General features: G+C 48.6%; 1 protein-coding gene across 1 annotated transcript in view; it reads right to left on the bottom strand.

Annotated features, from left to right (window-relative positions):
* LOC132819295 (lachesin-like) overlaps positions 1 to 17,990 on the bottom strand; it is a 42,396-nt gene that overhangs the window by 7,409 nt on the left and 16,997 nt on the right. The window contains exon 4 of the mRNA XM_060830735.1: positions 3,633 to 3,971. Within this exon, the coding sequence (XP_060686718.1) occupies positions 3,633 to 3,971 (339 nt within the window). The remainder of the gene's footprint in view (positions 1 to 3,632; positions 3,972 to 17,990) is intronic.

Here is a 17,990-nt window from a genome sequence, read left to right as displayed (position 1 = left end):
AGTGTGGTGCTGGAAAAACACAGCAGGTAAGGCACCATCCGAGGAGCAAGAGAATTGATGTTTCAGGCAAAAGCCCTTCATCAAGAATTTGGTAAATCAGGAATTCCCGATAAAGGGCTTTTGCCCTAAACATTGATTCTCTTGCTCCTCAGATGCTGCCTGACCTGCTGTGCTTTTCCAGCACCACACTCTTGAAGCCTGTTTAAAGTCAAAACCCGTGGTTTTATTGCCTTAGAACAATGTTTTTGTCCAGGACACACTTTGGAACTGTGCTTTCAGGATCATCTCACTCCCCTGTTATGTAATTGGTTCAGCAACCTCTTTTTTACGAAGAGACACATGGAACATGCTCAAAGTGCACAGGTCTGAGAGACGGTCTGAAGGCTGAGAGGGGGAAAAGATGAAATAAAATTCATGGAATAACAATCGGTAACTTTTACGCAATGCATTTTAGGAAATGGTGCTCAAAAATAAAAATAAATTAATAATCTCAGAGTTTTTGTGAGTAATGAACAGGCTGTTGCAGAAGGACAAAGACCTAAAAAACACAAATTAATTTTTCTCAGTATGTTTTACAGAAATAATCAAAAACTCAAACCAAATTTCCTGAATTCTATGTGAATGCAGAAGGCATTAAAAAAAAACGATCAGAAACAGAAACAACTTTGCAGAGCTCAGACCTTGTGGTGACGATGGAGCTAAGGCTGAGAGATTGACAAGATTGAGGAGACAGTTGGGAGAAAGTGAATTGAGGTCTGTCCATGAATGGGGGATCTCGGGCTAGACATCCATAACTCCCCGAAAGAGGCAACACACGTGGATAAGATGGTGAACAAGGCATATGGCACAGTCGCCTTCGGTGTTCGGGACATTGAATATAAACGTTGGCAAGTCATGTTACAGCTGTTAAAGACTTGGATGAGGCCACACTTGGAATATTACACACAGTCCTGGTCACCGCACAATAGAATGCTCATGCTGGTTTAACTTTCAACAATTTGCCTTTGGATTGTCTGATGTGTAAACAGTAACATCACGACAAGGGAACTGGACTCAGGACGTGAAAGTACAGCACAGGTAATCTCACTGAGAGTGAAGAAATGAGCAGGATACGGACAGAGGTGGATGTATACATTACAATGTGTAAATTCAATGCTAAATCACACTCAAAAGCAAAGAGATGGGGAGAAGGAAACAAAGACCAAAATAAGAGACAGGGAGCAAAAGACGAGAGAAAAATAAAATAACTAAAGAGCTTGTGTTTCCACCATCTCCAACAAGTTAAACCCGAAAGAAATGAGAGTTTGCGTGTTGCCGAGTTAATCTTTAATGCCTGCCCCATTGTTAAAAAGGTAGTTAGAATGAATTGATTAAATTGTGAATCTCTGTGCTGAGTTTAGTTCCCACCTCCCACACACAAACAGCCAATTCACACTCTTATTCCATCTCAGCAGCAGCACAGAAAGTCTTCCTGCAAACTGACCACAACTGGATTCCTGTTCCTGCTGTTACTGTACCGTTTATCCATGATCCCCCAGTGTAACATCAACAAGGTGTGGGCCTGAGCACTGGGAGGTACAACTGGAACCGTTTGGGATAGGGCTGCCTTCGATATCTCTAAGTGCTTCAGTATGAACCGGCTCGATGGGTTTTACACCTGTCATTATTGAGTTTGTATTATTTTTACCATTTCTGTTGGGAAACTGACAATCTAATCAGAAAGAAATTAGATTAGATTCCCTACAGGTCCCAGTTCACACTGACCCTCCGAAGAGTAACCCACCCAGACCCATTTACCCTCTGACTTCTGCACCTATCACTGTGGGTAATTTAGCATGGCCAATCCACCCTAATCTGCACATCATTGGACTGTGGGAGGAAGCCCACACAGACACAGGGAGAATGTGCAAACTCCACACAGACAGTTGCCCAAGGCTGGAATCGAACCTGGGTCCCTGGCGCTGTGAGGCAGCAGTGCTAACCACTGAGCCACCGTGCCAACCCTATGCTCTGTCAATGTCCTATCTTTAGTTCTGTCCCGACAGGACCTCATGCTGAGATGTTTCTTTTATTTGACTTATTTTTCTAACCAATCTGTTCATTAATGTTATTACACACCTCTGGAGTAGGTGGGACTTGAATCTGAGACTCCCAGCCTATGGGTAGGGACACTACCACATGGACCCCACATGGAGCTGATGAATCAGATTCTCGCTTGGCCACAGCTGATGCAAGTTGGTCTTCAATTTCTTTCTGATTTTCTGCTGTACGCCCTGAGCCACTGCCAGTGGGTATGTGTGCTATACCCATGCCCAGTACCCCCTGGCAGTCCCATCATTCCATCCTGGTCAATCGGATTGGTTGGGCTGGTTGGGGTGTCCCCAGGGGCCTGGTCCATAGCATTCACACACAGCATTCCAGCAGGACATGCATGGGGAGCCTTTCAGGGCTCTCAGGACAAGGAGGGGGTGGGAATGTGGGGGGAGGGTGTGTGAGGGTTTTGGGGAGTGGGTTTGGGGCTGAGGGGGTGTGGGGGAGTGGGGGAATGGTGAGGGGGTGTGGGGTGTGGTGAGGCAGTGAGGGGGTGTGAGGGTTTTGGGGAGTGGTGAGGGGGTGTGGGGGGTGTGGTGAGGGAGTGAGGGGGTGTGAGGGTTTTGGGGAGTGGTGAGGGGTTGTGGGGATGTGGTGAGGGAGTGAGGGGGTGTGGGGGTTTTGGGGAGTGGTGAGGGGGTGTTGGGGTGTGGTGAGGGACTGAGGGGGGGTGTGGGAGTTTTGGGAGTGGTGAGGGGGTGTTGGGGTGTGGTGAGGGAGTGAGGGGGTGTGGGGGTTTTGGGGAGTGGTGAGGGGGTGTGGGGGGTGTGGTGAGGGAGTGGGGGGTGTGGGAGTTTTGGGAGTGGTGAGGGGGTGTTGGGGTGTGGTGAGGGACTGAGGGGGTGTGTGGGTTTTGGGGAGTGGTGAGGGGGTGTGGGGGGTGTGGTGAGGGACTGAGGGGGTGTGTGGGTTTTGGGGAGTGGTGAGGGGGTGTGGGGGGTGTGGTGAGGGAGTGAGGGGGTGTGGGGGTTTTGGGGAGTGGTGAGGGGGTGTCGGGTGTAGGGGACGGCAGGGAGAGGTGGGGAGAGTGTGCTGTCTGTGCCCCGCCATTGTAACACTGTCATATGCCAGAGCAGGCAGTGTCCTGTCTCTCTCCAGGGAGCCCTGCAGCACCTCGGGGGCCTCCTGGAATTGGGACCATTCAGTTGTGAGCTCCAACAGGAACAGGCTGAAGGTCTGCAGCAAGTCACACCCCCTCCTCCCTCAGGAATCAATGACACACTCTCCATCATCACCAAGAGCCAGCTCCCCACCGGCCTTCCCAATGTCAATGTGCTGCACTGAGACCCATCTCCCCAATGGCCTTCCCAATGTCAATGTGCTGCAATCAGACAGCGACAAGGCCCACGGTCTCTCGGTATACACACCTACGCACACACACGCTCACAGAGTCACACACACGCGCACACAGACACACACAGACACACACACACACACACACGCACACAGACACACACAGACACACACACACACACACACACACACACATATGTGCATGCGCACCCGCACACACACATACACAAATAATAAAACATACTTACTGATGATATTCAGCTGGGTCCCAGTCCCGTACACATTGGACCACACGTTACAGTAATACACAGTTGCATCTTCAGGTTGAATGTTTGTGATTATTAGTGTAGCAACAAGACCGGAGTTATTTCTGGTAGAATTAAAATGGCCCTGAAAATTTTTATTCACTAACACATTTCCACTCACACGGTGCATCACAATCCATTGATAACCTGCCAGGCTGCGTCGGTACCAGTGCACATCACTCTCCCCCAAATCGATATTCTGCACAGAGCAGTGTAACTGGGCGGTTTGACTCACTGTGACATTCAGTATCGGTGTCTGAGTGAGCACAGGAAAGCTTTTACCTGGAACAGAGACAAATCGAGAGATCAGATCCAGAAAGCAGCATTGGGCCTGTTTAAAGGGATGGTCCCTTGAGCTCAGGCACAGTATTTAAAAGCAAGAATAATCTGTAAGACTGTCACAGAACGCTGCTTCATTCACACCTCACTGTTTCACAAAATAAAACCATCAATGATCAGGATTTAAACTGGACCATGAGCTGTAACGTAATTAGCCAGGAGCATTAACTGAGGAGTAACTAACCGGGAGTATTCACTGTGGGGTAATTGGGCAGGAGCATTAACTGGGGAGTAACTAACCGGGCGTATTCACTGTGGGGTAATTGGGCAGGAGTATTAATTGTGGAGTAACTAGTCAGGAGCATTAGCTGTGGGATTGTAAAGACATTAAAAGAGTAAGAGGTACGTTAATGAAAATAAAAGATCAGGGGAAATCTCCAAGGTGGAGGGAGGAGCCTGTTCCCCTTTTTGGGAGAAACTAGAACTCGAGGTCACTGAGTAAAACTCAGGGGTCACTCTTTGTAAACAGAGATTCGGCAAAATCCTTTCTCTCACAGGATGGTGAATTTTTGGAAGTTGTTATGGTTCTGTTCGCCGAGCTGGGAGTTTTTGTTGCAGACGTTTCGTCCCATTTCTAGGTGACATCTTGGAGCCTCCTGTGAAGCGCTTCTGTGCTGATTCCTCCGGCATTTATACTGGTTTGAATCTGCCGCTTCCGGTTGTCAGTTGCTGTCCGCTGCAGTGGCCGGTATATAGGGTCTAGGTCGATGTGTCTGTTGATGGAATTCGTGGATGAGTGCCATGCCTCTAGGAATTCTCTGGCTGTTCTCTGTTTGGCTTGGAGTAAAAAATGAGGTCTGCAGATGCTGGAGATCACAGCTGAAAATGTGTTGCTGGTCAAAGCACAGCAGGCCAGGCAGCATCTCAGGAATAGGGAATTCGACGTTTCGAGCATAAGCCCTTCATCAGGAATGAGAGAGAGTAGCCAAGCAGGCTAAGATAAAAGGTAGGGAGGAGGGACTTGGGGGAGGGGCGATGGAGGTGGGATAGGTGGAAGGAGGTCAAGGTGAGGGTGATAGGCCGGAGTGGGGTGGGGGCGGAGAGGTCAGGAAGGAGATTGCAGGTTAGGAGGGCGGTGCTGAGTTGAGGGAACCGACTGAGACAAGGTGGGGGGAGGGGAAATGAGGAAACTGGAGAAATCTGAATTCATACCTTGTGGTTGGAGGGTTCCCAGGCGGAAGATGAGGCGCTCCTCCTCCTCCAGCCGTCGTGTTGTTATGTTCTGCCGGTGGAGGAGTCCAAGGACCTGCATGTCCTCGGTGGAGTGGGAGGGAGAGTTAAAGTGTTGAGCCACGGGGTGGTTGGGTTGGTTGGTCCGGGCGGCCCAGAGGTGTTCCCCCAGACGTGATCGACGATGCCCTCCACCGCATCTCCTCCACTTCCCGCTCCTCCGCCCTTGAGCCCCGCTCCTCCAACCGCCACCAAGACAGAACCCCACTGGTTCTCACCTACCACCCCACCAACCTCCATATACAGCGTATCATCCGCCGCCATTTCCGCCAACTCCAAACGGACCCCACCACCAGGGATATATTTCCCTCCCCTCCCCTATCAGCGTTCCGCAAGGACCACTCCCTTCGTGACTCCCTCGTCAGGTCCACACCCCCCACCAACCCAACCTCCACCCCCGGCACCTTCCCCTGCAATCGCAGGAAATGTAAAACTTGCGCCCACACCTCCACACTCACTTCCCTCCAAGGCCCCAAGGGATCCTTCCATATCCGCCACAAGTTCACCTGTACCTCCACACACATCATCTATTGCATCCGCTGCACCCGATGTGGCCTCCTCTACATTGGGGAGACAGGCCGCTTACTTGCAGAACGCTTCAGAGAACACCTCTGGGACACCCGGACCAACCAACCCAACCACCCCGTGGCTCAACACTTTAACTCTCCCTCCCACTCCACCAAGGACATGCAGGTCCTTGGACTCCTCCACCGGCAGAACATAACAACACGACGGCTGGAGGAGGAGTGCCTCATCTTTCGCCTGGGAACCCTCCAACCACAAGGTATTGTTGGGATCCATTATTAAGGTTAGGCAGTGTAAGAAATTTTATTGTTAGGTAGTGCTCACGTAAGGTAGTATTAGCAAGTCTGGAACTTGTTAGCTTCACTAGACAACAGTAAGCCATTATGTTACACTAAGAACAGACTGAAAAGCTGATGGCATAGCCTGAAGAGGCCCCAGGGAGGGTGAGAGATAACAGGACATTGGAGCCGTGTCAAAATGCACGTAGCTCAAACTGAGGTAATAGAATGTTATCAGGTGAGAACCAATGACATACCAAAATTCTGCATTTTACCAAATAAGGATGTAACTCTGGAATGTGAGAGAACAAAAGGATAGACAAATTAAAATATAGGCAGAACGCGCCTTCTCCAGTGAGCTAGACACCTCACTGTACTGTGTACGATTCTCTCTCATTAAACCTGTTTATACTTTTAATCAGACCCGGTGTCTCTCTCCTCCAAACGAACACGGGGACAGAAGATCTGTCCCAACAGAGATGGTGACCCCGCCGTGGGGAGGGAGTAGAAGCACGCCTGTTGGCAGGGATTGAGAGCTCGCCGGATGGCCAGCCACTCCTAATCGGGCTCAGAGACGCCCTTTATACAAAAGATCTCCAGTAGGGGTTTGAATACACTAAATTCTTATTTTGTTTGGCGTCTCACAACTCTTTGCCAACCGAAATTCTGGGCTTGTCAGCCCAAGAGAGAATCGAACCATTTTGTTTCACTGTTAACGAAAGTCTCTGGGTGAAGGATCGAAAGTCCTAGAGATGAGTAAGTAGAGTGAACCGGTGATCAAGAGTGGTGAGTCATTTTTGGATGCAGCGCTGCGAAGTTTTGGTGAAGAGATAGTTTTGGGGTAAAGCGGACACTTCCCCTGCGCTTTGGACTGGTTTGGGGTAAAGCGGATACTTCCCCTGCGCTGACGAGTTTGGGTAAAGCGTATGCTTCCCCTTGCGCTGACGAGTTTGGGTAAAGCGTACACTTCCCCCCGCGCTGACGAATTTGGGTAAAGCGTATACATCCCCCCACGCTGACGAATTTGGGTAAAGCGTATACATCCCCCCGCGCTGACGAATTTGGGGTAAAGTGTATGCTACCCCCCGCGCTGACGAATTTGGGTAAAGCGTATACTTCCCCCCGCGCTGCCGAATTTGGGTAAAGCGTATACTTCCCCCCGCGCTGACGAATTTGGGGTAAAGTGTATACTTCCCCTGACCAGAGGACAGTGTTGACTGGAACAGGCTTTGTCAGGAGTCGAATTACAAGGATTTGAGAACCTGATTTCTGGACCGTATTTCAGTAGCCGGCACGTCCCGCAATATAATGGAAGTATTTAATAGGGGCTCACAAACCCCGACGCACATAAGTTGAATTCCTAGAGTAGGGGGGCATTGGGCAAGGAGAGAGAGAGACAAAGACAGAGGACAGGGGACAGAGACAGACACAGAGTTACGGACAGAGTGACTGTGTGTGTGTGTGAGAGGGAGTCTGTTTATGAGAAAGATAGAGTCTCTGGGTGTGTAAAAATCTGTGTGTGTATAAGTATTTCTGTGTTTGTAAAAGTCGGTGTGAGAAAAAGAGTTTCTATGTGTGGAAGTCTGTGAAAAAGTCTGTATTGTTGCCCAGAGAGAGAGAGAGAGAGAGAGAGAGAGACTTGCAAAAGGCTGCTCAACTAACAGGCAGTTTAACACTTTATGCTCTGTCTTGAATTCATCTGTTTGATAGTGATTGAATGTTTAAGTCTTGTCACCTAGGGCGTAAGTCCCGGGACTGTTTTGGATGTGATTGTTATGGTTGTTTAACATGATTTAGATGCATCTGTTTGTTTGGTGATTGAATTCTTGTTTTTGTTTCTAGAGCTTGAGTTCCGGGACTGCTGTTTAAAGTGATTTCTTTTTATGTGAACTTAACATGATTTTTTAAGGCTAATAACTCCTGTTCTTTTATGAGTCATGACTCCCTAACTACTTTTCTTACTAACCTCTTTTATTTTTACATAAAAGCAATATATGAAGGACAGTCGAAGTTTCGTTCGACAGTGGGTAGTTGTAAAAACGAAAACTTCCATGGTTATTATCTGTGACCTTGGATTCGACCATTGTGCATGCGTTAGAAGTTTTTAACTTGAATTGACAAATTGTTGTAAGACAGCTCTGATTATTTTTACGACCTAAAGTATTGTAATTGAGAAATGATTGGTCAGGAGTACATACTTGGGGCGGCACGGTGGCGCAGTGGTTAGCACTGCTGCCTCACAGCGCCTGTAGACCCGGGTTCAATTCCCGACTCAGGCAACTGACTGTGTGGAGTTTGCACGTTCTCCCCGTGTCTGCGTGGGTTTCCTCCGGGTGCTCCGGTTTCCTCCCACAGTCCAAAGATGTGCGGGTCAGGTGAATTGGCCAAGCTAAATTGCCCGTAGTGTTAGGTAAGGGGTATGGGTGTGTTGCGCTTCGGCGGGTCGGTGTGGACTTGTTGGGCCGAAGGGCCTGTTTCCACACTGTAAGTCTAAGTCTAAGAAAACTAATTTTGGATCTAAATTAGGGTACTAAATCTGGATGATTACAGTGGATTTCAAAATTGGGAACTGTATGCATTTTACATTTTAAATATTAAACACTGAATAAATGGACGTAAATATATAAATATGTTTACAAGTTAGGAACAGGCCTTAAAGTTAGTCAAGCATGAATTGATAAATTGGTGTTTGAGCATATGGGAAGATAGGAACATTGGAAAATTTCTTAAAAGAAAGAAACAGGGAAGAACATAACGACTTGTCCCCTTCGGGAAGTGTTGATAGGGGACAAGGAGATTGGGTTTGTGTGTGACCCCCTCACCAGTGGGGAGGTCGGAACATTTAAAAGGAAATGACGGTCCTGGTTGAGAATCCGATAGGATTGTCAGAACAAATTAATTTATTTTTGAGCACCAGTCTGTATGTGTGGGCTGAGTTGATGTCTATTTTGAATATACTGTTTACTGCGGGAGAAAGGAGACTTAAATGGGGATGCTGGATAGGGAAAGATACGGAAGATAGAAGGGTGAAGTGGGATAAATCCATTAAATGAATTGTTAGGAGGGGCACAGAAAGTGTTTGTAAAGAGAGAAAGGACGAGTGACAGGAGCAGAACGCGTAAATGATGGTAGCTGCGGTTGATGAGGTAATTAGGAGAAGAATGCAGCCAAAAGTGAGCAACCGGAACAGCGAGTGATAGCATGTAGGGCAGGGAAGAAAGGGAGTAGGGAGAGACATGGAGGAGCTTTTGATAGAGAGTTTGAGCGACAGGGGAGAGACGAAGGTCTCCACAGGCAGGATGCCATTATTGTGGAAGGACATTTGATACTGAAACAAGATTGGTGGCTCAGGATTTTGAAGGGAGGCGCACACAGGGAGACAGTGTTAGAGGGGCCATGGAAGAAGGGATAACGGATGGACAGGGGACACCACATGGGAATGAGCGCGATGTGGGCAGCCCGGTCAGCCGGGAGGATGCCATTATGCACCTTATTGAGTTACAGGACCGCGCAAGTGCGGCCGAGAAAGGTGAGTGGGAGAACAAGGGGGCAGTGGCCCAGACGATTTGTGTGGGGGCGTCGCAGCATCGACTATGGAGATCGGCAGGCGGAGAGGTAGTGGCGCCCCGGTCCCTGCTCCCTACACTATTTGCTGAACTCCATGGGCCGACGCATGTGGCACTGACTAAGGTCCTCCTGGCAGTGCGGGTTCATTGGTGGGCTCCCAAGCTACGGGAACAATTGGAAAATCTGAGAGCAAAGTGTAAGATTTGCAATGAGCATAACGCTCGCAAAGCTCTTCCTCACCCACTACTTACTTTCCCAACACCCCTTGGCCCGTGGCAGGAAATCTGCATGGACTTCACTGACATGGGGGCCAAGTGGCGCACGCCAGACCACTACAGGTTCCTCCTGGTGATTGTGGACCGTTTTTCCCGGTGGGTGGAGGCGACGCCAACAAAGAAGGAGGATGGGGAGGTAGTGGCCAACTGGCTGCGAAATGAGTTGATCCCCAGACATGGGGTGCCCAGACTCGTTTGTACCGATAATGGCACCCACTTTAAGAACGAACACCTAGCCCGTGTGGAGGCGGCGCTGGGAATAAGCCATAGGTTTGGCAGTGTATACCATCCGGAAAGCCAGGGCTTAGTTGAGCGGGCGAATAGGACCCTGAAGGACAAAATAGGGAAGGTCCTGGCGGGGACCTCCATGACTTGGGTACAAGCACTGCCCCTGGCTCTTATGTCCATGCACCAGGAGAAGTGCGGAGACACCTTCCTTTCCCCTCATGAGATTCTGACCGGTAGACCCATGCCCGGACCTCGCTTATCACCACGGTGGGAGGACACCTGGGACTTCATGAACCAGGGCATGACCCAGTACATGCAGGTCTTACACGAGATGGTTAAGCTAGTCAGGCAACAGGTGATCGATGCTCGGGAAAAGGAGGCTGGTTCAACGGCACCGCTCTCGGTGGGGGAGGAAGTTTACCTCCGACACCCAGGCAGGACGTCCTGGAGTGAGCAGAGGTGGCAAGGGCCATTCCGAGTCACCGAAGTGGCTAACAACACCCTGAGGGTGGACAGGGAGGGGGACAATAACTGGCACCACTTTTCACACTGTTCCAGATCTCCAAAAGGACAATCACTGGCGGAGGGCGCTCCCGGAGAGGAGATGGAGAGTGGTGGTGATGATGTCTGAACCAAGGCGGACTGGTCATCTTCTCATAGGGCTGGGTCTGTGCTTTGTGGTACGACTCTCCGTGCAGGACCCTTGTAACTCGAACTATCGACCGAGCCCTTACAGGCAAGGATGACCACCTTTCTTCGCCCCCACCTTATCAAGCTGTACAGCAGGAGTGCGCAGGCGCTCCCTGTGCGACAGTTGGCATGGCTGAATTTGAGATGGAGGGGGACCTCCCACCCCCATGTTACGACTTTTGAGTACTTATGTCTGTTATGTATTATTTCACTGCTTCTCGTGCCTTAACGATTGTATGCGAACTGGAGAGGCGCCTAGAGTAGGGATTTTTTGCGACCCGGATTGCTTTGTGAAGTTGTATGCTGCTTAGGGACTCCTATCCCCTATAACTGTGTCTCCCTAGAGTCAGACAAGCCGGGTTAAGCTAATTGGTCGGCCTTGCAGAGGAGCGATGGAGGGGCGCTCACCGACCATCCGGGTCCTGACTGCTGCGCGCGAACTGTTGTATTTTGTGTGGCCTCTTTCGAGGCCAAGGGAGGGAGTGTTGGGATCCATTATTAAGGTTAGGCAGTGTAAGAAACTTTATTGTTAGGTCGTGCTCACGTAAGGCAGTATGAGCAAGTCTGGAACTTGTTAGCTTCACTAGACAACAGTAAGCCATTATGTTACACTAAGAACAGACTGAAAAGCTGATGGCATAGCCTGAAGAGGCCCCAGGGAGGGTGAGAGATAACAGGACATTGGAGCCGTGTCAAAATGCACGTAGCTCAAACTGAGGTAATAGAACGTTATCAGGTGAGAACCAATGACATACCAAAATTCTGCATTTTACCAAATAAGGATGTAACTCTGGAATGTGAGAGAACAAAAGGATAGACAAATTAAAATATAGGCAGAACGCGCCTTCTCCAGTGAGCTAGACACCTCACTGTACTGTGTACGATTCTCTCTCATTAAACCTGTTTATACTTTTAATCAGACCCGGTGTCTCTCTCCTCCAAACGAACACGGGGACAGAAGATCTGTCCCAACAGTATGAATTCAGATTTCTCCAGTTTCCTCATTTCCCCTCCCCCCACCTTGTCTCAGTCGGTTCCCTCAACTCAGCACCGCCCTCCTAACCTGCAATCTCCTTACTGACCTCTCCGCCCCCACCCCACTCCGGCCTATCACCCTCACCTTGACCTCCTTCCACCTATCCCACCTCCATCGCCCCTCCCCCAAGTCCCTCCTCCCTACCTTTTATCTTAGCCTGCTTGGCTACTCTCTCTCATTCCTGATGAAGGGCTTATGCTCGAAACGTCGAATTCCCTATTCCTGAGATGCTGCCTGGCCTGCTGTGCTTTGACCAGCAACACATTTTCAGCTCTGTTTGGCTTGTCCTATAATAGTGGTGTTGTCCCAATCGAATTCGTGTTGTTTGTCATCTGAGTGTACGGCTACTAAGGATAGCTGGTCATGTCATTTCGTGGCTATAGCCAGGGAATTCCTAGAGGCATGGCACTCATCCACGAATTCTATCAACAGACACATCGAACTAGACCCTATATACCGGCCACTGCAGCGGACAGCAACTGACAACCGGAAGCAGCAGATTCAAACCACTATAAATGCCGGAGGAATCAGCACAGAAGCGCTTCACAGGAGGCTCCCAAGCACTGAAGATGTCACGTAGACAGGGGACAAAACATTTGCAACAAAAATTCCCAGCTCGGCGAACAGAACCACAACAACAAGCACCCGAGCTACAAATCTTCTCCCAAACTTTGAATTTTTGGAAGTCTTTTCCTGCCAAGATGGTGGAAGCAGGTTCCTTGGATATTGTTAAAGCAGAGTCTTTTTCCCAGGGACTAGAGGACATCAGTTTATGTTCGAGGGGAAAGAATAAAAGGGAACATGAGGGGTAACCTGTTTACACAGAGGGTGGGACACATATGGAATGATCTGCCAGGGGAGGTCATTGAGGTGGGTACATTAACAACATTTAAAAGGCATTTGGACAAATATATAGATATGAAAGGATATAGGCCAGGGGAATGGGGTTAGCGAGGATGGACACTTTGGTCAGCATGGACCAGTTTGGGCTGAAGGGCCTGTCTCTGTGCTGTCAGAATCTATGACTCTGTGACTCAGAGGTGGATAGGTTCTTGTTCAGTAATCCGGTGAAAGGTCACTAAGGGTCAGTGGGAATGTGTGGTCACGGGGCCAGCAGTACAAATGGTTCAGAGCTCCAATCAAGCATGCTGGGAACTTAGGTCAAGCTAGTGTAAACTCTGACCTTGGTGAGGGTGTGCTGTGATGTGTCGTTTCTTGTGTTGACCAAATAAGGCAAGTGTCATGGTTGTCTCTCGCCATTCCGGCACCATATTACCTTATATGGAATGTGGCTGTTACTACTCAAGGGAAACATCTGAACGTTGTCCCCAATGAACACCATTGGCTGGGATTGATCATTATGATCAGGGTTTGGTCAATTCATTGTCTGAGTGCCAGAGAACTTTCTGGAAAAGGAGCAGATATCTGAGATAAGTTAGCAGAAGGAAGGATTTTCCCAGGAGAAGCCTTCGAGACCAATATTTGAGAATGTGTTGCCTGAAGTCACCATCAGAGAAACCAAAGGACCATGAGGTGAGATCACCACAGAGAGCAACATTGGCCACTTCACACAAATCCACTGGCATTTAATTCCAGCCAAACTGATCCAGTTCATGTTAGAGTTAGGGTGAAATGTGAAATAAGTTCAAGTAGAGGGAGATTAAATGAAGTGAGTTAAATGTAGACGTTCAGTTCGATAAAGGAAGAGGTAAATGTCGCACCAAATATAAGTTTTATGTTGTGCACTGGCACCTAAAGGGGTTAAATCAAGAAAAGAATTTTTAGAATTGAAGTCTGAGTCACCTCCCTGTCCTTTCTCAGTCACACAGGGGAAGAACACCTGGGTAAAAGGCTGGAGTACTCCAGTTCACGTTGTAGGTTTTGGCGTCCCTGGGTAGGCCTTCAGTGGGACGTGACTGTACATTGCTCTGAAAACAAACTGACTCCCAGCCTTGGATGATGGAGCTGGATTGATCAGTGATTGGAAATGAATCAGGGATTTGCTGAGTGCGACAGCAGTATTTATGAAGTGACCCTGGTCACTTTTCCTATCCCTCAGAAATCAGCGAATGGCTTAAGAGGAACATATGACAGATTGCCAAGAATGGGAAGAGGTGTTTCCAAACTATGTAAATAAGGACTGGTCCCAGTGAGCTGAGTCTGGCAGTAAATTAGCACCAGGTCTGGGGTCCGCTGGAGTGAAGCGTTGGGCAGAAACAGATAGGGAGCTGGGAAAGTGTGTTTCTAAGCTTGGTGAAGCTTCAGCAATAGTCAGTTGTTTGGAGCAATGAAGGGGGAAAGAGCCTGAAACAGAGAAGCTGGATGAAGGAAACAAGCAGCTAACTAAGAAGTTAGACAGAGAGAAGGAGCGATTATGTGAGAAAGTGACAGAAGAGGAGGAAGGAGGCAGATAAATGTGTTGCACATGGACCAGTCTCAGACCTGACGTGAGAGGTTTACTGAGAATTACATGGTTCAGACACTGAGTGAGATGTGACCACACAGACTGTGACCAAACTGAATAAAAAATGCACAAATCTGCAGGCTGCTGTGAAAGTTCTGAAGGCAGAGGACGTAGACTCTCTGCGGCTGATCACTCAAAGTGCCAGCAGAAGAGAAATACTTTAAAATCTCAGCTGTCATTCCCAATAGGAATGAGGTGTGCATTGGGGCCAGTTCAGTCTGAGGGAGATGGGGATCACAGAGTGAACCGGGAGGAGCTGGAAGAGAATGAAGGCAGTGTGCTGCATGTGGGAATAACTGGGGACTCCCACCACCCCTTTCCAGAGGCAATGTGCCCCTCAATGCCCCAGAACCTTTCCCCACCCTGAGGAATCCTGTCACCACGAGTCACAGGCAGTTACTGACATAAGCCTCGCTTACGGTAGCACAGTTAGGGGAAGGCACTAAAAAAGATCACCACTTTTAAAACCCACTGCAAATCCTTCTATGGTTTTAGAAAGTATTCATCAGCAAAGGCTTTCACACAGGCTTGATGATGGGGGGAACGTAACAGGAATGGGAATGTGAGTGAGTTGTGTGACTCTGTCCACATTACCCACTGCTCAGGGTGAAGGGGCTGGGGCATTGGACTGGGTTACAGCAAGGGGATCCGGGATAACGTGGGGGATCCCGGATAACATGGGGGATCTGGGATAACCTGGGGATCCCGGATAACAGGGGGATCCAGGATAACGTGGGGATCCCAGAGAACAGGGGGATCCCGGATAACATGGGGGATCCCGGATAACAGGGGGATCCAGGATAACGTGGGGGATCTGGGATAACATGGGGGATCCAGGATAACGTGGGGGATCCCGGATAATAGGGGGATCCCGGATAACGTGGAGATCCCGGATAACGTGGGGGATCCAGGATAATATGGGGGATCCCAGATAATAGGGGGATCACGGATAACGTGGGGGATCCATGATAACAGGTGGATCCAGGATAACGTGGGGGATCCAGGATAACGTGGGGGATCCAGGATAAGGGGGGGTCCAGGATAATGGGGGGATCGAGTATGATGGGGGGATTCAGTCAAAGGGTTAAACAGAGGCAGACAAACAGAAGACAAACAGGTGACACTGTGCAGACCATTTGTAGATTCATTTAACTGAGTTCAAAGTTTGTGCGAAGATTTGTAGCTCGGGTGCTTGTTGTAGTGGTTCTGTTCGCCGAACTGGAAGTTTTTGTTGCAAACGTTTCGTCCCCTGGCTAGGAGACATCATCAGTGCTCTGGAGCCTCCTGCGAAGCGCTTCTTTGATGTTTCTTCCGGTATTTATAGTGGTCTGTCCTTGCCGCTTCCGGGTGTCAGTTTCAGCTGTCAGCTGTAGAGGTTGGTATATTGGGTCCAGGTCGATGTCTCTGTTGATGGAGTTTGTGGATGAATGCCATGCCTTTAGGAATTCCCTGGCTGTTCTCTGTCTGGCTTGCCCTATGGTAGTAATATTTTCCCAGTCGAATTCATGTTGCTTGTTGTCTGAGTGTGTGGCTACTAGGGATAGCCAACCTACTGGACATACACAACAGAAAACAGGAGGCGGAACCTATCAACAAGGATGGCATACTTAAACTACTGGACTTGTGCCTCACTACACACTTTACGTTCAACAATCAGATATACGAACAAATCAACGGAACACCCATGGGATCACCAATCTCGGGACTCATAGCAGAGGCAGTTATGCAAAGGTTAGAACAAACAGCCCTACCACAAATTCAACCCAAACTCTGGGTCAGATATGTCGATGACACTTTCGTAATCATCAAAAACACGGAAATAGAAAAAACACACCGGATCATCAACGCCACACTCACAGGAATCCGATTCACGAGAGAAGTAGAAAAGGATAGCCAACTCCCATTCCTAGACGTGATAGTACAGAGAACACCCAACGGAGAATTCACCACAAGGGTACACAGGAAAACAACACACACAGACCAAGTCCTAAACTATGAAAGTAACCACCCCAACACACACAAACAAAGCTGCATCAGGACACTATTCAAAAGAGCTACAACACACTGCAGTACACCAGAACTGCGAAAAGAGGAAGAGGAACACCTATACAAGGTAATCGCCAAAAACGGATACCTGTGCAACTTTATCACCAGATGCCTAAGAGATAGACCACGGAACGAGGACATGCCACAACCAAAAGGACTAGCCACACTACCATACATCAGGAGCGTTTCAGAACTGACAGCCAGACTACTGCGACCCTTAGGACTCATAACAGCACACAAGCCAACATCCACGCTCAGACAACAACTTACTAGAACAAAGGAGCCAATACCCAACATGAGCAAAACTAATGTAGTTTATAAAATACCATGCAAGCACCCGAGCTACAAATCTTCGCACAAACTTTGAACACTTATGGGCGAGAGACGCTGAGACAAGCCAGGAAATGGGAATCCTGCGCTAACCGCCTAAGCGCAACATATGAACAACTCCGGTTTCTACACGAATGCCGAAAGAATCAAATCCTTCCACAATGTGTCAGGTACAGACCACCAGTCAATAATCCACAAGCCAGGGAAACAGCCAAGCAGAACGCACTCAGGATGATCCAGGTAATGATCACAGACGCTCACAACCGACTGCACAAATACAAACAAGAAATTGCGCACCAAAAGTCGTTAATTTCAAAGACCGCTAATCATGAATGGACCCGGACCATAGAACAGGCTGTCACTATAGGACAGAACAGGACAACACATCGCAAAAAAACGGCACTAAAAGAAAAACTGGCCAAACTAACACACAAAAAAGAGGACACTACAACACACACCTGGGTTAAAAACCTCTCCCACAGACAGCTCACAGACATGGAAAGAACTATACTGACCAAGGGACTCAACTACAACCACGGGGACGCCAAGACAGCAGACTTCCTAGCAGCACTAGAATGCACACTCAGGAACAATGGACTGACTGAAGAGACACAACAAACAGTGAGACAAACGGTCGTACCTATGATGATAAGAAAAAGACAAACACATAACCTCAACACCAAGGAGAGGGAAGCACTGAAAGCACTAAGAAATGATAAGAACATAATCATACTACCAGCAGATAAAGGCAGAATGACTGTCATCCTAGATAAATCAGACTACATCAAAAAAAGCACAACACCTACTAGCAGACACCAACACCTACCAAATGAAGGATTCGGACCCCACACCACAACTCACCAATAGAATAAATAGCACTCTAAGGAATCTACAAAAAAACGGACAGATAACCAAAGCGGACCTACGAAGAATGAAACCGGAAAGCAACAACACCCCCAGATTCTATGGACTACCCAAAGTACACAAACCAGACATCCCACTCAGACCCATAGTATCACTACCAGGGACACCAGCATACAAACTGGCCAAGGAACTACAACAAAAACTGAAACACCTGGTCAGCGGATCCAAACACTCCATACAATCAACACAGGAATTCTTGGACATCATCAGGAATACACACATAGACAAAGAAGAAACCATGGTATCATTCGACGTGACAGCACTGTTCACTTCAATTGACAAAACCCTAGCCAGAGAAACAATAGCCAACCTACTGGATATACATAACAGAAGACAAGAGGCGGAACCTATCAACAAAGACGGCATACT

This window comes from Hemiscyllium ocellatum, chromosome 10 (assembly GCF_020745735.1).
Source record: "Hemiscyllium ocellatum isolate sHemOce1 chromosome 10, sHemOce1.pat.X.cur, whole genome shotgun sequence".
Taxonomy (NCBI): Eukaryota; Metazoa; Chordata; class Chondrichthyes; order Orectolobiformes; family Hemiscylliidae; genus Hemiscyllium; species Hemiscyllium ocellatum.
The sequence above is the reverse complement of the archived record's forward strand: the minus strand, read 5'-3'. Positions and strand labels throughout refer to the sequence as shown.